General features: G+C 38.8%; 2 protein-coding genes across 3 annotated transcripts in view; one reads left to right on the forward strand and one right to left on the reverse strand.

Annotated features, from left to right (window-relative positions):
* The window catches only part of RFC1 (replication factor C subunit 1), an 82,696-nt gene extending 62,743 nt beyond the window's left edge, over positions 1-19,953 (forward strand). For both annotated transcript variants that reach the window (XM_060012687.1, XM_060012688.1), the window contains exons 16-25: positions 461-552; positions 761-898; positions 11,164-11,259; positions 11,382-11,480; positions 12,673-12,827; positions 12,954-13,071; positions 15,335-15,480; positions 16,804-17,017; positions 18,113-18,304; positions 19,327-19,953. In XM_060012687.1, coding sequence (XP_059868670.1) covers positions 461-552; positions 761-898; positions 11,164-11,259; positions 11,382-11,480; positions 12,673-12,827; positions 12,954-13,071; positions 15,335-15,480; positions 16,804-17,017; positions 18,113-18,304; positions 19,327-19,404 — 1,328 coding nt within the window. In that variant the 3' untranslated portion in view covers positions 19,405-19,953. The remainder of the gene's footprint in view (positions 1-460; positions 553-760; positions 899-11,163; positions 11,260-11,381; positions 11,481-12,672; positions 12,828-12,953; positions 13,072-15,334; positions 15,481-16,803; positions 17,018-18,112; positions 18,305-19,326) is intronic.
* Positions 19,954-20,696: 743 nt separating this feature from the next.
* The window catches only part of WDR19 (WD repeat domain 19), an 84,634-nt gene continuing 81,312 nt past the window's right edge, over positions 20,697-24,018 (reverse strand). The window contains exon 37 of the mRNA XM_060012686.1: positions 20,697-22,676. The gene's annotated coding sequence lies outside the window, so the exon portion shown is untranslated. The remainder of the gene's footprint in view (positions 22,677-24,018) is intronic.

The raw sequence follows: 24,018 nt of genomic DNA on the forward strand, positions 1-24,018 counted from the left end.
TATAGGGGTATTCATTGCACACGATTCATAATAGCAAAAGATTGGAGGCATTTCATATTTTATCAGTGGAAAGTGGTTAATTATGATGTATGTGTAAAATGGAATATTTAAATAGCCTTTAATAAATAAGGTGTTGTGTATGTGCAGATAAGGAACAGATCACAAAAACATATTAAATGATAAAACCAAGGTGTATATTTTTATGTACACATGTTTTTAATATGTATAGAATGTCTCTTAAGGGATATACGTACAGGAGACTGTTCCCATTGTTTGCCTCTAGAAACTGCATATCCTAGGAGACAGAGGTGGGAAAGAATTTCTTTTCACTGCTTACTCTTGTGCCTCTTGAATTTCACGCCATGGACATGTGTTACATAGATACATTTTTAAAGCAGCCGTGTTTGAACAATTGTGATTTTGTTTGTGTCCCGTCCCATTGCTTCTCAACGTGGGGCAGGTGGAGCAGCCCATTCAGTAGGCACGAAACATGCTCTCATCATGGATGAAGTAGATGGCATGGCCGGCAATGAGGACAGGGGAGGAATTCAGGTAATGAAATCACCGTATTTTTGAAGTTTTACTGTTGATTTTTATTTTTTTAAAAAAATATATATTTAAAGAACTAATTATCATGCTGTGATATTTACGGCAATTCAGGCATGTTGCTGAGGAGGTTTTAAAACCTAAAATACATACGTTGTGTGGTATTTTGTTGTTCTTTTATAAATTGTTTTTATGTTGCAAATTTTCCTTTCAGGAATTAATTGGCCTGATAAAACATACAAAAATTCCCATTATTTGTATGTGCAATGATAGAAATCATCCCAAGATTCGATCTTTGGTTCATTATTGTTTTGATCTTCGTTTTCAAAGACCTCGGGTTGAACAAATTAAGGTATGATAATTGGAATATTTTTCTCCATCACACTGTCCTATATATTTTTGGGTCAATTTTTTTTTTTTCATTTCTAAATCTTGACAATATATTGTGTTGTCTAGGGTATGGGAAAGGGTATTTTCATATGTTAATGACAGATGTATAAATGAGTACAATTTGGGGAGGAACTATAGCTATTACAGTTTTAACATAAACGTAACTTTTGAACCAGTGCTTTAAGTTCCGAGCTTTATCATGGCATATACACAGAGAAAAAATGATTTCTTTTTTGTTTGTTTTTTTATACTGCAGGTTCTTGTTAGTCATCAGTTTTATATACATGAGTGTATACATGTCAATCCCAATCGCCCAATTCAGCACACCACCATCCCCACCCCACTGCGGTTTTCCCCCCTTGGTGTCCATACGTTTGTCCTCTACATCTGTGTCTCAACTTCTGCCCTGCAAACTGGTTCATCTGTACCATTTTTCTAGGTTCCACATACGTGCATTAACATACAATATTTGTTTTTCTCTTTCTGACTTACTTCACTTTGTATGACAGTCTCTAGATCCATCCATGTCTCAACAAATGACTCAATTTTGTTCCTTTTTAGGGCTGAGTAATATTCCGTTGTACATATGTACCACAACTTGTTTATCCATTCGTCTTTCGATGGGCATTTAGGTTGCTTCCATGACCTGGCTATTGTAAATAGTGCTGCAGTGAACATTGGGGTGCATGTGTCTTTATGAATTATGGTTTTCTCTGGGTATATGCCCAGTAGTGGGATTGCTGGATCATATGGTAATTCTATTTTTAGTTTTTTAGGAACCTCCATACTGTTCTCCATAGTGGCTGTATCAATTTACATTCCCACGAACATTGCAAGAGGGTTCCCTTTTCTGCACACCCTCTCCAGCATTTGTTGTTTGTAGATTTTCTGATGATGCCCATTCTAACTGTTGTGAGGTGATACCTCATTGTAGTTTAGATTTGCATTTCTCTAATAATTAGTGATGTTGAGCAGCTTTTCATGTGCTTCTTGCCCATCTGTATGTCTTCTTTGGAGAAATGTCTATTTAGGTCTTCTGCCCATTTTTGGATTGGGTTGTTTGTTTCTTTAATATTGAGCTGCATGAGCTGTTTATATATTTTAGAGATTAATCCTTTGTCTGTTGATTCATTTGCAAATATTTTCTCCCATTCTGAGGGTTGTCTTTTGGTCTTGTTTATGGTTTCCTTTGCTGTGCAAACGCTTTTAAGTTTCATTAGGTCCCATTTGTTTATTTTTGTTTTTATTTCCATTACTCTAGGAGGTGGATCAAAAAAGATCTTGCTGTGATTTATGTTAGAGAGTGTTCTTCCTATGTTTTCCTCTAAAAGTTTTACAGTGTCTGGTCTTACATTTAGGTCTCGAATCCATTTTGAGTTTATTTTTGTGTATGTGTTAGGGAGTGTTCTAATTTCATTCTTTTACATGTAGCTGTCCAGTTTTCCCAGCACCACTTATTGAAGAGACTGTCTTTTTTCCATTGTATATCTTTGCCTCCTTTGTCATAGATTAGTTGACCATAGATGCATGGGTTTATCTCTGGGCTTTCTATCTTGTTCCATTGATCTGTGTTTCTGTTTTTGTGCCAGTACCATATTGTCTTGATTACTGGAGCTTTGTAGTGTACTCTGAAGTCAGGGAGTCTGATCCCTCCAGCTCCGTTTTTTTCCCTCAAGACTGCTTTGGCTATTTGGGATCTTTTGTGTTTCCATACAAATTTTAAGATGATTTGTTCTAGTTCCGTAAAAAATGCCATTGGTAATTTGATAGGGATTGCATTGAATCTGTAGATTGCTTTGGGTAGTATAGTCATTTTCACAATATTGATTCTTCCAATCCAAGAACATGGTATATCTCTCCATCTGTTGGTATCATCTTTAATTTCTTTCATCAGTGTCTTATAGTTTTCTGCATACAGGTCTTTTGTCTCCCTAGGTAGGTTTATTCCTAGGTATTTTATTCTTTTTGTTGCAGTGGTAAATGGGAGTGTTTCCATAATTTCTCTTTCATATTTTTCATCATTAGTGTATAGGAATGCAAGAGATTTCTGTGCATTAATTTTGTATCCTGCAGCTTTACCAAATTCATTGATTAGCTCTAGTAATTTTCTGGTGGCATTTTTAGGATTCTCTATGTATAGTATCATGTCATCTGCAAACAGTGACAGTTTTACTACTTCTTTTCCAATGTGTATTCCTTTTTTTTCTTTTTCTTTTCTGATTGCCGTGGCTAGGACTTCCAAAACTATGTTGAATGATAGTGGTGAGAGTGGACATCCTTGTCTCGTTCCTGATCTTAGAGGAAATGCTTTCAATTTTTCACCATCGAGAATGATGTTTGCTGTGAGTTTGTTGTATATGGCCTTTATTATGTTGAGGTAGGTTCCCTCTATGCCCACTTTCTGGAGAGTTTTTATCATAAATGGGTGTTGAATTTTGTCAAAAGCTTTTTCTGCATCTATTGAGATGATCATATGGTTTTTATTCTCCAGTTTGTTAATATGGTGTATCACACTGATTGATTTGTGTATATTGAAGAATGCTTGCATCCCTTGGATAAATGCCACTTGATCATGGTGTATGATCCTTTTAATGTGTTGTTGTATTCTGTTTGCTAGTATTTTGTTGAGCATTTTTGCATCTATATTCACTAGTGCTATTGCTCTGTAATTTTCTTTTTTTGTAGTATCTTTGTCTGCTTTTGGTATCAGGGTGATGGTGGCCTCATAGAATGAGTTTGGGAGTGTTCCTTCGTCTGCAGTTTTTTGGAAGAGTTTAAGAAGGATGGGTGTTAGCTCTTCTCTAAATGTTTGATAGAATTCACGTGTGAAGCCATCTGGTCCTGGACTTCTGTTTGTCGGAAGATTTTTAATCACAGTTTCAATTTCATTACTTGTGATTGGTCTGTTCATATTTTCTATTTCTTCCTGGTTCAGTCTTGGAAGGTTATACCTTTCTAAGAATTTGTCCATTTCTTCCAGGTTGACCATTTTATTGGCATAGAGTTGCTTGTAGTAATCTCTCATGATCTTTTGTATTTCTGCAGTGTCAGTTGTTACTTCTCCTTTTTCATTTCTAATTCTATTGATTTGAGTCTTCTCCCTTTTTTTCTTGATGAGTCTGGCTAATGGTTTATCAATTTTGTTTATCTTCTCAAAGAACCAGCTTTTAGTTTTATTGATCTTTGCTATCGTTTCCTTCATTTCTTTTTCATTTATTTCTGATTTGATTTTTATGATTTCTTTCCTTCTGCTAACTTTGGGGTTTTTTTGTTCTTCTTTCTCTAATTGCTTTAGATGCAAGGTTAGGTTGTTTATTCGAGATATTTCCTGTTTCTTAAGGTAGGATTGTATTGCTATAAACTTCCCTCTTAGAACTGCTTTTGCTGCATCCCATAGGTTTTGGATCGTCGTGTCTCCATTGTCATTTGTTTTAGGTATTTTTTGATTTCCTCTTTGATTTCTTCAGTGATCACTTCGTTATTAAGTAGTGTATTGTTTAGCCTCCATGTGTTCGTATTTTTTACAGATCTTTTCCTGTAATTGATACCTAGTCTCATAGCGTTGTGGTCGGAAAAGATACTTGATACAATTTCAATTTTCTTAAATTTACCAAGGCTTGATTTGTGACCCAAGATATGATCTGTCCTGGAGAATGTTCCATGAGCACTTGAGAAAAATGTGTATTCTGTTTTTGGATGGAATGTCCTATAAATATCAATTAAGTCCATCTCGTTTAATGTATCATTTAAAGCTTGTGTTTCCTTATTTATTTTCATTTTGGATGATCTGTCCATTGGTAGAAGTGGGGTGTTAAAGTCCCCTTCTATGAATGTGTTACTATCGATTTCCCCTTTTATAGCTGTTAGTATTTGCCTTATGTATTGAGGTGCTCCTATGTTGGGTGCATAAATATTTACAATTGTTATATCTTCTTCTTGGATCGATCCCTTGATCATTATGTAGTGTCCTTCTTTGTCTCTTGTAATAGTCTTTATTTTAAAGTCTATTTTGTCTGATATGAGAGTTGCTACTCCAGCTTTCATTTGGTTTCCATTTGCATGAAATATCTTTTTCCATCCCCTTACTTTCAGTCTGTATGTCTCTCTAGGTCTGAAGTGGGTCTCTTGTAGACAGCATATATATGGGTCTTGTTTTTGTATCCATTCAGCCAATCTGTGTCTTTTGGTGGGAGGATTTAGTCCATTTACATTTAAGGTAATTATCGGTATGTATGTTCTTATTCCCATTTTCTTAATTGTTTTGGGTTCGTTAATGTAGGTCTTTTCCTTCTCTCGTGTTTCCTGCCTAAAGAAGTTCCTTTAGCATTTGTTGTAAAGCTGGTTTGGTGGTGCTGAATTCTCAGCTTTTGCTTGTCTGTAAAGGTTTTGACTTCTCCATCAAATCTGAATGAGATCCTTGCTGGGTAGAGTAATCTTGGTTGCAGGTTTTTCTCCTTCATCACTTTAAATATGTCCTGCCAGTCCCTTCTGGCTTGCAGAGTTTCTGCTGAAAGATCAGCTGTTAACCTTATGGGGATTCCTTGTGTGTTATTTGTTGTTTTACCCTTGCTGCTTTTAATATGTTTTCTTTGTATTTAATTTTTGACAGTTTGATTAATATGTGTCTTGGCATATTTCTCCTTGGATTTATCCTGTATGGGACGCTCTGTGCTTCCTGGGCTTGATTAACTGTTTCCTTTCCCATATTAGGGAAGTTTTCAACTATAATCTCTTCAAATATTTTCTCAGTGCCTTTCTTTTTCTCTTCTTCTTCTGGAACCCCTATAATTTGAATGTTGGTGCATTTAATGTTGTTCCAGAGGTCTCTGAGACTGTCCTCAGTTCTTTTCATTCCTTTTTCTTTATTCTGCTGTGCAGTAGTTATTTCCACTATTTTATCTTCTAGGTCACTTATCCGTTCTTCTGCCTCAGTTATTCTGCTCTTGGTCCCATCTAGAGTATTTTTAATTTTATTTATTGTGTTGTTCATCGTTGTTTGTTTTATCTTTAGTTCTTCTAGGTCCTTGTTAAATGTTTCTTGCATTTTGTCTATTTCCAAGATTTTGGATCATCTTTACTATCATTATTCTGAATTCTTTTTCAGGTAGACTGCCTATTTCTTCTTCATTTATTAGGTCTGGTGGGTTTTTATCTTGCTCCTTCATCTGCTGTGTGTTTTTCTGTCTTCTCATTTTGCTTATCTTACTGTGTTTAGGGGTCTCCTTTTTGCAGACTGCAGGTTCGTAGTTCCCGTTGTTTTTGGTGTCTGTCCCCAGTGGCTGAGGTTGGTTCAGTGGGCTGTGAAGGCTTCCTGGTGGAGGGGACTAGTGCCTGTGTTCTGGTGGATGAGGCTGGATCTTGTCTTTCTGGTGGGCAGGTCCACGTCTGGTGGTGTGTTTTGGGGTGTCTGTGGACTTATTATGATTTTAGGCATCCTCTCTGCTAATGGGTGGGGTTGTGTTCCTGTCTTGCTCGTTGTTTGGCATAGGGTGTCCAGCACTGTAGCTTGCTGGTCATTGAGTGAAGCTGGGTGCTGGTGTTGAGATGGAGATCTCTGGGAGATTTTCGCCATTTGATATTACGTGGAGCTGGGAGGTCTCTTGTGGACCAGTGTCCTGAAGTTGGCTCTCCCACCTCAGAGGCACAGCACTGACTCCTGGCTGCAGCACCAAGAGCCTTTCATCAACACGGCCTAGAATAAAAGGGAGGAAAAGTAGAAAGAAAGATACAAAAACAAAGAGAGAAAGAAAGAAAGGAAAAGAAAGGAAAGAAAGAAAGGAAAAGAAGGAAAGAAAGAAAGAAAAAGAAAGAAGGAAAGAAAGGGAGGGAGGGAGGAAGGAAGGAAGGATGGAGGGAAGGAAGCAAAAAAAGAAAGAAAGAAAGGAGATAAAGTAAAATAAAATAAAGTAAGTTAAATTATAATAAAGTTATTAAAATAAAAAATAATTATTAAGAAAAAAATTAAAAAAACAAAAAACAAAAAAAACTGGATGGATAGAACCCTAGGACAAATGGTGGAAGCAAAGTTATACAGACAAAAATCTCACACAGAAGCATAGACATACACACTCACAAATAGAGGAAAAGGGGAAAAATTAATAAATCTTGTTCTCAAAGTCCACCTCCTCAGTTTGGGATGATTTGTTGTCTAAAGGAGGGAAGGAAGGAAAGAAAGAAGATAAAGTAAAATAAAATAAAGTTATTAAAATAAAAAATATTAAGAAAAAAAAAACAACAAAACCTGGACGGATAGAACCCTAGGACAAATGGTGGAAGCAGCGCTAGACGGACAAAATCTCACACAGAGCATACACATACACACTCACAAAAAGAAGAAAAGGGGAAAAAATCATAAATCTTGCCTTCAAAGTCTACCTCCTCAATTTGGGATGATTCGTTTTCTATTCATGTATTCCACAGATACGGGGTACATCAAGTTGATTGTGGAGCTTTAATCTGCTGCTTCTGAGGCTGCTGGGACAGATTTTCCTTTCTCTTCTTTGTTCTCAGAGCTCCCAGGGGCTCAGCTTTGGATTTGGCCCTGCCTCTGCGTGTAGGTCGCTGGAGGGCATCTGTTCTTCGCTCAGACAGGACTGGATTAAAGAGCAGCTGCTTCGGGGGCTCTGACTCACTCAGTCCGGGGGGAGGGAGGGGTGCGGATGTGGGGCGCGACTGCGTCGGCAGAGGCCAGCAGGACGCTGCACCAGCTTGAGGCGTGCCCTGCGTTCTCCCGGGGAAGTTGTCCCTGGATCCCGGGACCCTGGCAGTGGCGGGCTGCACAGGCTCCCTGGAAGGGTGGTGTGGAGAGTGACCTGTGCTGGCACACAGGCTTCTTGGTGGCGGCAGCAGCAGCCTTAGCATCTCATGCCCATCTCTGGGGTCCGCGCTGTTAGCCGCGGCTCACGCCCGTCTCTGGAGCTTCTTTAAGCAGTGCTCAGCACTCTTAATCCCCTCTCCTTGCACACCAGGAAACAAAGAGGGAAGAAAAAGTCTCTTGCCTCTTCGGCAGGTCCAGACTTTTCCCCGGACTCCCTCCCGGCTAGCCGTGGTGCACTAACCCCCTGCAGGCTGTGTTCACGCCGCCAGCCCCAGTCCTCTCTCTGGGCTCCGAGCCTTAGCTCCCAGCCCCGCCTGTCCCGGCGGGTGAGCAGACAAGCCTCTCGGGCTGGCGAGTGCTGGTCGGCACCAATCCTCTGTGTGGGAATCTCCCCGCTTTGCCCTCCGCACCCCTGTGGCTGTGCTCCCCTCCGTGGCTCCAAAGCTCCCCCCGTCCGCCACCTGCAGTCTCCGCCCGCGAAGGGGCTTCCTAGTGTGTGGTAACCTTTCCTCCTTCACAGCTCCCACTGGTGCAGGTCCCGTCCCTATTCTTTTGTCTCTGTTTATTCTTTTTTCTTTTGCCCTACCCAGGTACGTGGGGAGTTTCTTGCCTTTTGGGAGGGCTGAGGTCTTCTGCCAGCGTTCAGTAGGTGTTCTGTAGGCGTTGTTCCACGTGTAGATGTATTTCTGGTATATCTGTGGGGAGGAAGGTGATCTGTGCGTCTTACTCTTCCGCCGTCTTCCCCTCGTCCATTTCTAATTTTATTGATTTGAGTCCTCTCCCTCTTTTTCTTGATGAGTCTGGCTAATGGTTTATCAATTTTGTTTATCTTCTCAAAGAACCAGCTTTTAGTTTTATTGATCTTTGCTATTGTTTTCCTTGTTTCTGTTTCATTTATTTCTGCTCTAATCTTTATGATTTCTTTCCTTCTGCTAACTTTGGGTTTCGTTTGTTCTTCTTTCTCTAGTTCCTTGAGGTGTAAGGTTAGATTGTTTATTTGAGATTTTTCTTGTTTCTTGAGGTAGGCTTGTATGGTTATAAACTTCCCTCTTAGAACTGCTTTTGCTGCATCCCATAGGTTTTGGATCGTCGTGTTTTCATTGTCATTTGTCTGTAGGTATTTTTTGATTTCCTCTTTGTTTTCTTCAGTGATCTCTTGGTTATTAATCTCATAGCGTTGTGGTCAGAAAAGATGCTTGATATGATTTCAATTTCTTAAATTTACTGAGGCTTGATTTGTGACCCAAGATGTCAGCTAGCCTGGAGAATGTTCCATGCACAGTTGAGAAGAAAGTGTAGTCTGCTGTTTTTGGATGGAATGTCCTATGAATATCAATTAAATCTATCTGGTCTATTGTGTCTTTTAAAGCTTCTGTTTCCTTATTTATTTTCATTTTGGATGATCTGTCCATTGGTGTAAGTGAGGTGTTAAAGTCCCCCAGTATTATTATGTTACTGTCGATTTCCTCTTTTATAGCTCTTAGCAGTTGCCTTATGTATTGACGTGCTCCTATGTTGGTTGCTTATATATTTATAATTTTTATATCTTCTTCTTGGATTGATCCCTTGATCATTATGTAGTGTCCTTATTTGTTTCTTGTCATGTTCTTTATTTTACAGTCTATGTCATCTGATATGAGTATTGCTACTCCAGCTTTCTTTTGATTTTCATTTACATGGACTATCTTTTTCCATCCCCTCACTTTCAGTCTGAATGTGTACCTAGGTCTGAAGTGGGTCTCTTGTAGACAGCATGTATATGGGTCTTGTTTTTGTGTCCATTCAGCGAGCATGTGTCTTTTGGTTGGAGCATTTAATCCATTCACGTTTAAGGTAATTATCAATATGTATGTTCCTATTACCATTTTCTTAATTGTTTTGGGTTTGTCTTTGTAGGTCCTTTTCTTCTCTTGTGTTTCCCACTTAGAGAAGTTTCTTTAGCATTTGTTGTAGAGCTGGTTTGGTGGTGCTGAATTCTCTTAGGTTTTGCTTGTCTGTAAAGCTTTTGATTTCTCCATCGAATCTGAATGAGATCCTTGCTGGGTACAGTAATCTTGGTTGTAGTTTCTTCCCTTTCATCACTTTAAGTATATCATGCCACTCCCTCTGGCTTGTAGAGTTTCTGCTGAGAAATCAGCTGTTAACCTTATGGGAGTTCTCTTGTATGTTATTTGTCGTTTTTCCCTTGCTGCTTTCAATAATTTTTCTTTGTCTTTAATTTTTGCCAGTTTGATTACTATGTGTCTTGGCATGTTTTTCCTTGGGTTTATCCCATATGGTATTTGCTGTGCTTCCTGGACTTGGGTGGCTATTTCCTTTTCCATGTTAGGGAAGTTTTCGACTATAATCTCTTCAAATATTTTCTCTGGTCCTTTCTGTCTCTCTTCTCCTTCTGGGACCCATATAATGTGAATGTTGTTGCATTTAATGTCCCAGAGGTCTCTTAGGCTGTCTTCATTTCTTTTCATTCTTTTGTCTTTATTCTGTTCCACAGCAGTTAATTCCACCATTCTGTCTTCCAGGTCACTTATCCGTTCTTCTGCCTCAGTTATTCTGCTATTGATTCCTTCTAGTGTAGGTTTTGTTTTTTTGCGGTATGCGGGCCTCTCACTGTTGTGGCCTCTCCCATTGCAGAGCACAGGCTCCAGACGCGCAGGCTTAGTGGCCATGGCTTACGGGCCCAGCCGCTCCGCGGCATGTGGGATCTTCCCAGACCGGGGCACGAACCCGCGTCTCCTGCGTCGGCAGGTGGACTCTCAACCACTGCGCCACCAGGGAAGCCCTCTAGTGTAGTTTTCATTTCAGTTACTGTATTGTTCATCTCTGTTTGTTCTTTAATTCTTCTAGATCTTTGCTAAACATTTCTTGCATCTTCTCAATCTTTGCCTCTGTTCTTTTCCCAGGGTCCTGGATCATCTTCACTATCATTATTCTGAATTCTTTTTCCGGAAGGTTGCCTATGTCCACTTCATTTAGTTGTTTTTCTGGGGTTTTATCTTGTTCCTTCATCTGGTATATAGCCCTGTGCCTTTTCATCTTGTCTATCTTTCTGTGAGTGAAAATATGATTTCTGGGATATATGAGGTTTGGGAAAGGTAATATCCAAGATCCACAACGACTCTTCAGTTCCACAATTTTACAAGCTCCTAGAAGATTGGAAGTGTCGGCAGAACCTCATCATAAAGCGGAAATCTTTTCAGATGAAAGCTTTGTAGAAAAATGCCCCATAAGATCTCCAGTCTTCAAAGCCTGGAGACTGAAACTTATAATATCCTTTGGGAAAGTGTCATTTTATTTTTTCCGTGTTTTCTGGGTCAGTTTTTAAAAGTACCTGATAAATATTTTTTAAAAATCTGATTATATGAATTAAAAAAAATGAGTGAAGATTCATTCCCCTTTGTCAATTTCAGGGTGCTATGATGTCTGTTGCATTTAAAGAGGGTTTAAAGATCCCCCCTCCAGCTATGAATGAAATAATTTTGGGAGCCAATCAAGATATCAGACAGGTAAATGAGATATATATTATATAACATTGATGATGATTTTGAATGGATGCCTTCAGTGTTTTGGGGATGGGGAGTGGCAGTATTTTCCTGTCTTAACAGTGTCTTACTTGTGATTCTTTCAGGTTTTACACAATCTGAGTATGTGGTGTGCACGAAGTAAAGCACTAACCTATGACCAGGCTAAGGCTGATTCTCTTAGAGCCAAAAAGGATATCAAATTGGTAAAATACATTTCCACTTCTTAAGTGCCAAAGCACTTCTTTTCCTGTTAGTATTAATTTAATTGAAATAGTTATTATAGTTCCTTGAGACACCTTTGGAACATATGGATATTTATAGTAAGAGATATAGACAGCTGCTAACAGTGTTTCTAATTCAAATGAAGTTTTCCTTACTGGACTGTCAATGTAATTGTAAATTTTGAGAAAGGGAAGTTTTATGCCTGAGTAGTTATGAAATGGCCTTTCTAGAGTCCCTTATATATGGATTTCATGTTTTGAATGGTTTTGGAACTGGTCAGAATAATCTTGTTTCAGTTGGCTTATAGTTTAAATGACCTCTCTGAAACTACAGGTCTGTATCAATTATCTCTGTTGTTTCACCTAGTCACCAGTCAGAATTTATTATTACAGTTAGAGCAATGACTAAACAGTATTTTTCCCCTCCCTTCCTCTTTTTAAAAAATCAGTAAACATTTTCAGAGCCATTTTAGGTTCACAGCAAAATCGAGATTGCCTGCATGTCCCCCTGTATAATGTCCCCCACTGTCAACACCCACCACCAGAGCGGCACATTTGTTACAATTGATGACCTACGCTGACACACCACTATCACCCACAGTCCATAGTTTAACATTAGGGTTTGCTCTTGGTGGTGTACATTCTGTGGGTTTTGACAAATATGTAGTGGCCTTTATCCACCATTGTAGTATCATACAGAATACTTCCACTGCCCCAAAAAAGCTCTTTGCTTTGCCTGTTCATCCTTCCCTTCCCCCAGCCCCTGGTAACCACTAATCTTTTTACTGTCTCCATAGTTTCACCTTTTTCAGAATGTCATATAGTTGGAGTCGTATAGTATGTCATCTTTTCAGATTGACTTCTTTCACTTAGTAATATACGTTTAAGGTTTCTCCATATCTTTTCATGGCTTTGTAAGTCATTTCTTTTTATGTGGATATGTTTTCAGTTCACTTGGGTAAATACCAAGGAGCGGAGTTGCTGGATGGTATGTTAAGAATGTATTTAGTTTTGTAAGAAACTACCGAGCTGTCTTCCAAAGTGACTGTACCATCTTGCACTCCTACCAGTAGTGAAAGAGAGTTTCTGTTTCTCCACATCTTAGCTAGCATTTGGTGTTGTCAGTGTTTTGGTTATTGGTCATTCTACTAGGTATGTCCCTCTCTCTTTTTAGGGCCCATTTGATGTTGCCCGGAAAGTGTTTGTAACTGGAGAGGAGACTGCTCATATGTCACTTGTGGACAAATTAGATCTCTTTTTTTATGATTATTCAATAGCACCCCTCTTTGTCCAGGAGAACTACATACATGTGAAGCCTGTAGCCGCAGGGTGAGTGTTCAGAGCTAATGAGGGGTAGAATTAGTACCCCTCCAAGCCCTACGAAGGCCAGATACCTGGGAGGGAGGGGTGTGGAGTGTGAACAATGGTGTAATTTGGACTGGTTTATTCCTGCAGGGGTGACATGAAAAAGCACTTGATGCTTTTAAGCAGAGCAGCAGACAGCATATCTGATGGTGACCTAGTGGACCGTCAGATCCGGAATAAGCAAAACTGGAGTCTTCTGCCCACACAGGTAAGCATAGGGCTTTCCTTAAAGCTCAGACCCTGCTTTAGTTAGAACAAAATAGCTTTTAGCTCCTGTAATTATTTGAAATACCAGATAAACACTACGTCTCTTAATGGCAAAAAATATAATCTGTTATAGATTAAAGTACCTTGTGGTCACTATTATCTATTTCTTAATCTACTCTTATTTTTCAATGTTTTTAATGCAAATGGACATATGGAACTAGGAATGTCAGCTTTTGGTCATAACTAAGATGTAAGTCAAAAGTTTCATTTGCTCTCTTTTACCTTAAGAATCCATTTCTTTTTTGTCATTCTTGGCTCTCCCAGATTGTTACTAAGTAGCTCATCCCTGAAGAAATGCAACCAGGGCAGGTTTGCAGCCATTTTTCTGATATATGAATTCTGATTTTCTTTATTCTTCCTTGCTACAGAGGCAGCTTTGTATTGGGTACTTTATTTAGGTTGATATCTTTTACTCAAAACAGAGTTTTGCAAACTTTCATCATTAAGACTGGTTATTTATTCTTGAGTTTTGCATATTTATGTAATATTGACCTAACAAGCAAGGGACTTCTGGAGGTCTACTCTTCTTTTAAAGATTCCTTTCTCTTATGTTTTAAAAGTGTTCATTTTTTTTTGTACCTAATAATTATACCTATGAGAATTTATCCTGAAGAAATAATGTTAAACACAGGAAGAGCTTAATGTGCAAAAATACTTCTTAAAGCAGGGGTCCCCAACCTTTTTGGCACCAGGGACCAGTTTCATGGAAGACAGTTTTTCCACGGATGGTGGGGGTGGGGGGATGGTTTTGGGATGATTCAAGCACATTACATTTATTGTGCACTTTATTTCTATTATTGTTACATTGTAATATATAATGGAATAATTATACAACTCACCATAATGCAGAATCAGTGGGAGCCCTGAGCTTGTTTTCCTGCAACTAGATGGTCCCATCTGGGGGTGATGAGACCGCCTCAGCTCCACCTCAGATCATCAGGCATTAGATTCTCATAAGGAGTGCGTAACCTAGATCCCTCACGTGCACAGTTCACAGTAGGGTTCACGCTCCTATGAGCCACCACTGATCTGACAGGAGGTGGAGCTCAGGCAGTAATGCGAGTGATGGGGAGCGGCTGTAAATACAGATGAAGCTTCGCTCGCTTGCCCGCCGCTCACCTCCTGCTGTGCAGCCCGGTTCCTACTGATACTGGTGTGTGGCTCGGGGATTGGGGACCCCTGCCCTAAAGCATTAATTTTGATAGCAAGAAATGGGAGAAAATCTCCATGTTCAGCAATAGGAGTCTGATTAATTATGGTAAATCCTCTTGATGGAACATTATGCAGCCTTTAAAATTACTTGTAAAGATGATCTAATATAAAAAATACTTATGAGAGAATATTATTAGAACAAAGCAGGACACAAGATCTATGTATGATTCCAACCTTTAAAAAAGTAAAAACCCCGGGACTTCCTTGGTGGCGCAGTGGTTAAGAATCCGCCTGCCAATGCAGGGGACATGGGTTTGAGCCCTGGTCCGGGAAGATACCACATGCCATGGAGCACCTAAGCCTGTTCACCACAACTACTGAGCCTGTGCTCTAGAGCCCATGAGCCACAACTACTGAAGCCTGCACACCTAGAGCCCATGCTCCACAACAAGAGAAGCCACCGCAATGAGAAGCCCATGCACCGCAGAGTAGCCCACACTTACTGCAACTAGAGAAAGCCCACAACGAAGACCTAACACAGCCAAAAATAAATAAATTTATATATATAAAAAAGGTAAAAACCCTGGATATAGAAGATATCCAAGGATACCTTTAAAAAAAACTTTTCTCAAGTGTCAGTTTACTTAATTCTCTAATTATTAGATTTTCCATGCTTTGATCCACCTGGTTTATTGATATCTTACGTTGAAGACAATCATATTCCTCTTAAACAGTTTTTTCTATAACACTGGCATTGTGAGGTTACTGGTGTATGTTGAGATCAGTTGGCTGAGGAGTCTGTGTTGGCTAGATGATCTGTGAGGGCCATAACATGTTTTGGACCAAGGCATTTACTGCAATTAATTGTTTTCTCAAGTTGAAGTTTCCCATACCAACAGATGAGGGAGAGAGGGAAGGGGCCTATCTTGGAGTTAGGTACCGGGAGCAATGTTACTGCATTTTCCGGAGACTGCTTGGAAGCCAACAGCTGCTAAAGAAGCACCTTAACTCAGTACTGAATTTAACTTGTGGACTGCAATTAATTTTTTCAGGCCATTTATGCCAGTGTTCTTCCTGGAGAGTTAATGAGGGGGTACATGACCCAGTTTCCTACCTTCCCAAGTTGGTTGGGGAAGCACTCATCTATGGGCAAACACGATCGTATTGTTCAGGACCTAGCATTGCATATGAGTCTCAGGTAAGCGGGGTATTACTCTATGTGTGGCATTTTATCAGGGTAGTATATCTAGCCTTTAATAAGGATAGCATGAGTCACAAAGATTTGTGTTTTAGTTTTGATTTCATTACTAACTAGATAAGTGAACATGGATAAGTTCACGGCCCTGAGTTTTATTATCTGTAACTGGTATGACACTCGTTTTATTACTTAAAAGGATACTTTGGAGAATAAAGCCAGATGGTAGATGTGCCATAATGTTAAGATAAGTTTTAAAGCTATATAAATCTGAGGTACTGCTATTATTTATTGTTATTGTGACAGTGCCTATTACTAGTAGGCATACATAATATATTGGCCTCCAAATAAATTAATAGGAAAAAGGGAACTATTTAAATACATGAACTAGTTTTTGCCTCCTATCCTAATAGTAAACTGACCTAGTCATTTGGGACAGGGGGATACAGTTTAGCGTATTACAGAAGGTGGATACTCAGATGATTGAAAACCAATGTCCTTGGAGAAGTTTAAGGACGTTCAAAAATTCTTAATTTTGTTAAATTTTTTACAGTTTAGAAACTTAGAAATGTGCTTGCATACAAATATTAAGTGAACTTTAGGGATTCATTTTTAACCATGAAGAACTACTTAAGCAATCTTATTTTCCTTTCTAGTCCCTGGAAAGAATATTAATATTAGTCTAACCTTAACTTTTGTTTAAAACTGAACTGAGATGTTCCTTTCTTCTGTTCCTGTAGAATTCTGCTTCCTACTATGATCCCTCTTCGTAGTTTATGGTGTGGGTCATTTTTTTGCCACCCCATGTTAGTTTTCTATTGCTGCTATAGCAAATTACCAAAACTTACTGGCTTAAAACAACACAAATTTATTCCCATCTTGAGATGGGAAGATTACCCTGGATTATCTGATGGGCCCAAAGTAATCGTAAGTGTTTTTACAAAAAAAAAAAAAAGGAGTGGTGGAGGTAGGCAGCAGCATCAGTCAGAGAGATGTGAAGATGTTGCACTCCCAATGCTGGCTTTGAACATGGAGAAAGGGACCATGAGCCAAGAGATACAGGTGGCCTCTAGAAGCTTTTCCCCTGCTCTTCTCATAGCTCAAGCTGAAGGCCTGTCTCAGCTCCTTTCCTATTCCCTGCCCACCACTTTTTCAAGGTGATGTATCACTTTGCCCTGGGGTGTGCCTCTTTGACGTTTCCACTATATTTGTGTAGATACATCGTGTAGATACATTAACATTATTAAAAGTGGATTAAACTCCAGCAGACTATGAGTTGGTGGTAGTTTGCCATCTATTACAGTGTATCTTTTGTTTTGGTTTAAGAACTTACTCCAGCAAAAAGACTGTAAATGTGGATTATCTGTCGCATATAAGGGATGCACTTGTACAGCCCTTGACCTCACAAGGGATAGAAGGAGTACAGGATGTTGTTGCTCTTATGGACGCGTATTATTTGATGAAAGAAGACTTTGAGAATATCATGGAAATTAGCAGCTGGGGAGACAGACCTAGTCCCTTCTCCAAGCTGGATCCCAAGGTAAATTGTGTACCCCACTGGTTCTCCATCATTTTGTAATTACCGTGTTACTAGGAGTACTTCAGAGATGTTTTAGATGTTTTTAAAAGTTTAATTTCTTTTCTTAAATGCTTTTTACTTATGGTCTGTGCTTTCCAAAGATACTATTTGAGTACAATATTAAGAGTAGACTTTGGGATTTGACTTTTATAATTTATAGTTTTATCTTTGCCTTATCCTGCATGGAAAAGCAAGGTGTGAAATCTGAGGAGCAAATGTAGATGTATTCCTTACAAGGATAGGCAGATGAGCCTGGGGAAGTAAAAGTGAGGTGGTGGGAATGCATTATGAAAAGAAGTGTTTACTGGCTGAGCATTTTTAGACTTTTTCTTGGTCTGCCTAATCTGTGTTTTAGTGTATTTATTACAGTTGGACAATCTATTATGTAATGATGTATCCCCTACTTTATATAGTGAACATGAAAAAACTAAAGTGACGTAACATGAGTTTGTGGTATCTAATATGTCACCCTTGTGCTTGTTTACTTGGTGCTGTTCTAGAAGACATGTTCTCTGTGGCTTGTCTTCTCTAGAATTTTGACCTGATTACGGGTATGACTATAGGTAAATTCTCACAAGAGACATTCGTTGTTAGAATTTGTGGACTAATTCTACAGTTAGGTTTAGAAGCTTGAGGTTAAGGCTTTTCAAGTTACTATTTTATGGTAATTAAAGGACAACTTTAACTTGTACTTTATTGTAAGCCTTTTTTGATTTATTGGTTCACTGACTAACTTTGCTTGTCACTTTGTAGAACTGCAGAGAACACTGAATAGAAAAAAATTGATGACTTAAAGTGACTTTTAAAAACCTGCCTAATGTTCCCAAATACTGATTCTTATTTTTTGAGTCATGGCTCTATTAAGAATGTCATGAAAAATATGGAACTTCTCCATAGGAAAATGCATATAGATATACTTACATGTACATGCATACATATTTTACAAACAATTTCAAGGGGCTCCTAGGGTCTCTCAGAGCCTCTAGGCCTACAGAGTTTAAAGGGGTTGTTTGGCAGTTAGAGTTTTAAAAACCTCCCTCTATTCCTTTTGTGTAGGTGAAAGCAGCCTTCACGAGAGCTTACAATAAGGAAGTCCACCTTATTCCGTATTCACTCCAGGCAGTAAAGACACACAGACACAGCACAGGCCCAGCGCTGGATGCTGAATACAATGAAGAGTTAAATGAAGATGACTCTCAATCTGATGAGAAAGACCAGGACACTTTGGAAACTGATGCTATGATCAAGGTAGTATTTTCATCTGCAAATAGGAGAAGCTATGATACTCCCTCAAAATAGCTTATCTTGTGTATAACTTGCCTTTTGAAATTATTCAGAGCCTGTTTAGCAAGTAACAGAGGAAGCTGAAAATACTTTCTGTTTTGTTCATCACAGTTCCGAGGGTGAAGAAGGTGTAGATTTCATTTTTATAAACAGTCAACTTCTTATAACAGTGGAAGAGCCAGACAGCAAAAAAATAGGCCATCATATTGATGGTCATATGCTGTGTTGGAAAAAGGACTATTTTTTTTAATTTGCCATTGGTGTGTGCTTTACCCACAGATGTATTTTCATAGCATAATCAAGAAAAGCATTTTTAATGAAACCATTTCTCCTTTCTGTTATTTATTTTTTGCTATAGCTGTTGAACTGCCCATAGAAGTTTCCCAGAGCAAAACATCCTCATCTTTTGCTAGGAAAGATTAAAATTATTTATGGTATCAGCCCCCTGTTTACCATTGGCTGAGGCAAAGGAATCTAGTTTGTATCCTCTTCTGTCCTTAGTGTGTGTGTGTTTATCATTCTTGCTCCTTGATTCTGTTTTGTATGTGCAGGGGTGGGAATAGTGGCCTTCTCCAGTGTGGCTCTCTAGTCTTGTGTAGACGTAAGAAGTCTACTCCCTCCCCTGCTCAAACTGAGTGTGTTTGGATCTCTAATCTGAAACTGAAAGAAAAGGAAATTCTTCATGAAAACATTACCATGTGTGTAAATTATATCTTGCTTATTTTGTCTTTCCTAAATATATCGGTGTTCTGGGGAACATATCCTAGTTCTAGAGTCTAAATAGCTTTTCAGTAGTTCAAAGCTACAGCTAGCCAGTTGTTATTAGTAAGCTCATCGAGGGTAGCTGTAGTTCAAGATCTAGGTGTGTGCACCCTTTCTTCTTATTAAGTTGCAGGTAAAGATTTGCTTTCTTGTAGAGATGAACTTATTTCATTTACTCATAAACACAGCTACTAACTATTTTGTGCATCTTTCCCTCCCAACAGAAAAAGACAAAATCTTCAAAGACTTCAAAATCAGAAAAAGAGTCCAGAAAAGGAAAAGGAAAAAGTTCAAAGAAATAAAACCATTTTTCACTGCTGACCGCTACTTTTTACTCAACCTGCTGACCAGTCTAGCTGGTCTTAGAGAATGCCTTGTTTTTCCAAAGGAACCATGTTTTAGTGTAATGGGGCAACCTCATGGTCCCATTACAAATAAACGGTGGTACAGCTAGAAGGATGTAAACAGTAGGCTGATGTACACCTCTTATAGAGGTTGATAGGACTGCTTGGGTCCTCCACTGTCCCCTGTCAATCTAATGAGATTGTACTTCAAAATGACTGTATATTCAGAATTAGAAACTACATGTGGGCTTTGGAGTCAGATTTTTAGTTAACAGTAATATGTCTGGGAACAGAGGTACTAAGGTGGCTTTTGTAGGCTTAAGAATTTATCCTAATGGCCATTATACGACCGATGCCGATTTTTAAAAAAAGAGGTAGGTAGTTACTATTATGTGGAGAAATTTTGTAAATAAAATACAAAACGGTCACCACCTAGAACTGGGTATTCTTTGTACATTGTCAAATACCTTGCAAAATAGAAATTAGAAATAAAAATGTTTCACATGATACATGTACAAATTCTTAAGATTGTCATCTTGTACAGTAGGATACTATGTTGGTATATTATTTCTTTATTAATTTGCAAATGATTGGATACAAAAGCTAACTATATTCCTACTGACCTGTTCTGTGAAACATAACTTTGGCAGTTGAAGAGTCAGAACTCTAATTCCCAACTTCATTACCCCATGAGTGTCAACCACACCTCTGCTGTGAATAGAATTTCGTGGAGAGGGCTCTTTGTTATTATTAGAGGGTATTGTGGCTGCAGAAAGATTGTCAGACATTCCTAGCCTTCCAGAGTTTCAACTCATTAGTTTAAAACCAGTAGGGCCTAGGCTGGGTCAAACTCTTATCCTCACTCTGGTTTGGGACTAAATGAACACTGGCTTTTGTTTACTTTGTCCCTGAGGGATTCAGTTCTGTCCTGACAGATTCCACAAACCCTACTGGAACTTTAGATTGTACCTGTAACTGTGCTTGTTGACAGGCCTGAGGCTGTGGAACTAGTCTGGAATTTGGGTGTCTAGCAATTTTTAAAATCTTGTTAGTAAATGCTCAAGGGTATGTGCTACTTCTGCAAGGTATGTGCTAAAAGGAATGTAAAATCAGGATTCTGTTCCCTGCCTTTAAGGAACTGATAGTCTTGTTTGGGACGCCAGACAAAGTTCTTGAGACATTTAAAATGTATTTACCAGTGTGAAAAATGTCTTTCATGTAGATTAAGTTCATTATGGGAATAAAATGTTGCCTTAAGCCTTTGCCTACTAAACCACGTCCCTCTCTTTGTTAAAAGCCCTGCTTGAAACTTCTGCTTCAGTGAAGATTTTCTTTTTAATTAATTAATTAATTAATTTTTGCTGTGTTGGGTCTTCGTTTCTGTGCAAGGGTTTTCTCTAGTTGTGGCGAGCGGCGGCCACTCTTCATCGCAGTGCGCAGGCCTCTCACTATCGCGGCCTTTCTTGTTGCGGAGCACAAGTTCCAGACGCGCAGGCTCAGTAGTTGTGGCTCACGGGCCCAGATGCTCCGCGGCATATGGGATCCTCGCAGACCAGGGCTCGAACCTGTGTCCTCTGCATTAGCAGGCAGATTCTCAACCACTGCGCCACCAGGGAAGCCCAGTGAAGATTTTCTTGATTGACGACTGCCTCACCTCACCAGCGGGGTGAGCATAAATTTCTTATGCATATTTTTCCATTTCTATTGCTTTTTGATATGCAAGTCATATCTGCCTACTTGCTCTGTGCTTTCCAGGAAAGGGACTATTATCTCCTTGCAGCCAGAACAACAGATAGTGTCCTTTACTTGTTCATTATGATTTGGAGCAACCAGTAAATCCTTATTGGAGCCACTGGATGCCACACATCATCCTTGCAGCATAAAACTGTATACTTGCTTTCTTTGCAATCCATTGAGTCTTGGCCATTTGGTAGTCTATAACAAACTACTACTTTATTACTAATACTACTTCGTCCGTCATTTTTTAAGTTTTGTCAGTGTATTATTTACAGCAACATTATTGGGCCTCTTGAAGTTATTAATAAGGAGCACATAGTTATGTGTACTAGGAGTATCTTCCTAAATAAGTTCTGGTACAATTATGCTCATTAGTGAATGTCTGAGGCCCATAACTAACTCCCAAAATATAATGTGCTTACCCTTACAGATCCCAAGTGCCTATGGCTCTTATTATTCCTGTAACCTTACAACATCCCTCAAGTGATAACACAAAACAAAGGGACCACGGGTGGGGTTAATGATAATGACTTGTATCACTTAGGAAGGCAAGAGCCTCTAGCCAGCCTTTGGGAAGGAAAAGCATAAAGCTGGAGGCGTGCATATGGATACCTGGATGCTGTAAAACTTTACTGGCACTTTGGGTTCTACCCTAGGCTCGTAGGTACCTCTGTAATGCTCAGAATGCTGGTGGCTATACTGTAAAATCATATCATCTGATACATTCAGAGTTAGTTAGGCTACATGATTCTGTCAGCTGCTCAGACTTTGATACTTTGGCTTTGGATGGCAAGGAAGCATATACTGATATGTATAGTATTGGGTGTGTGTGACATGGGAAAGGAACCCTCCACCCACCTTGGGGAAGATTCTGAATAATGTACGTCTTCAGGGGAAGTCAAATGATTTAATTTTGTGACAGGAATTCCATACTATGTAGCATAATGACTCAAGAAACATAAGCTTATAGTTTCATTCTTTAAAAATGCTGATTTTACTGATTTTTGATGTTTTTATTCTCAGACTGATTCTGCTAAATAGCCTTGATTTGTGTAAGCCTCTCACTTCAAACTTTTTAACACTGTTAATATCTGTGCTGCCCAAACTTCACAGTATGGTTTAAAGCTACCTTCCTTTATTTCTTTTGCTGTCTTTAAATCTGGGAAAACATTACAAATATCTAATCAATAAGTTTATTTTAAAGGAGGTATTTCAAAATAGAAAAGATATCAAAAAGCTGAATATTTACAGTTATGTCGTAGGTTACTATTAACAGTATAGAGCATAGACTATGTAAGACTCAGAAGAGGAAATGTACAAAGTATAAACAGCAATGCTCTATGTCACTGTTTCCCACTCTGCAGAAGTTGAAAGTGGTGGCCTGGAGAGGTGACCTTGTTTTTTCTGTATTCGGGATGGACCATCTTGAAATCTGCCAGGGGTAGAAACACAGCCTCCTGTGGAAAAATGGTATCTTCTCAGGACCATAATACCTAGAAAGGATAAAAAAATAAAAAACAAAACCCCATATGCTTTTAGAAGGGTTTCAAGTAACTACTAGCATTTAGTAATAAAGCCAAGCATAATAAAGAAGATTTTTTTGCTCATTTCTGGAATGTGGAGCAGGATAACTACGTTCAAGTAAGAAATTCCCAGTCTGTAATCGAGTGTCAGTCCTGGCTTTTCAACTGACTAGAACTGCATGGGCAAGCTGCTGAACCTCTGTTATAAAGTGAGGATGATGATAACAGCCACCTTACTGAGAAGAATGAGAAAGTGCAAAGTTAGTTAGTGCTCAGCAACTCAACCCAAAGAGGCCCATACCAAGACAAGTTATAATTAAACCGCCAGAAGTTAAAGACAAGAAGACGATCTTAAAAGCAGCAAAAGAAAACAACTTGTTCTGTACAGGGGAACCCCCTCCCCCCTCATAAGACTGTCAGCAGATTCTTCTGGCAGAAACTTTGCAGGCTAGAAGAGAGTGGCCTGATACAGTCAAAGTGCTGAAAGAATAAAACTGCCAACCAAGAATATTCTACCTGGGAAAGCCATCCTTCAAAATTGAAGGAGTGAGGAAGTTTTCCAGGCAAGGAAAAGCTAAAGAGGTTCATCACCACTAGACTGGCCTTACAAGAAGTGTTAAAGGGACTTCTTTAAGCTGAAACACAAGGACACTCATTAATAATACGAAAATATATGAAATTATAAATCTCAAAGGTAAAGGTAAATATATAAATTCAGAATAATCTAATGTTGTAACGGTAAGTACTTATAAACCTAGTGTGAAAGTTAAAAGACAAAATAGTAAAAATAACTGATAATTTGTTAATGGATACACAAGATAAAAAGATATAAATTGTGACATCACAAACAATGTGGATGGTGAGAGTAGAAATGCATTTGAACGTAAGTTGTTATCAACTTCAAACAGACTGTTGTATTTTATGTAAGTCTCATGGTATCCACAAAGCGAAACCTATGGTAGACAAAAAGGAATCTAAGCATATGACTACAGAAAATTGTCAGATCACAAAAGGAGAAAAAGGATCAAGAAAAGAAGGAACGAAGGAATTACAAAACAGCCAGAAAACAATGAACAAAATGGCAGCAAGTCCCTGTCTATCAATAACTACTTTAAATATAATTTATAAATTCTCTGATCAAAAGACAGAATGGATAAAAACCAAGACCCATCTATATGCTGCCTGCAAGAGACTCACTCAGCTTTAAGGACACACAGACTGAAAGTGAAGGAATGGAAAAAGATTTCATGCTAATGGAAACCAAAAGAAAGCTGGAGTAGCTATACTTAGACAAAATAGATTTTAAAACAAA

The sequence above is a fragment of the Delphinus delphis genome, chromosome 5 (genome assembly GCF_949987515.2).
Source record: "Delphinus delphis chromosome 5, mDelDel1.2, whole genome shotgun sequence".
NCBI classification, from domain to species: Eukaryota; Metazoa; Chordata; class Mammalia; order Artiodactyla; family Delphinidae; genus Delphinus; species Delphinus delphis.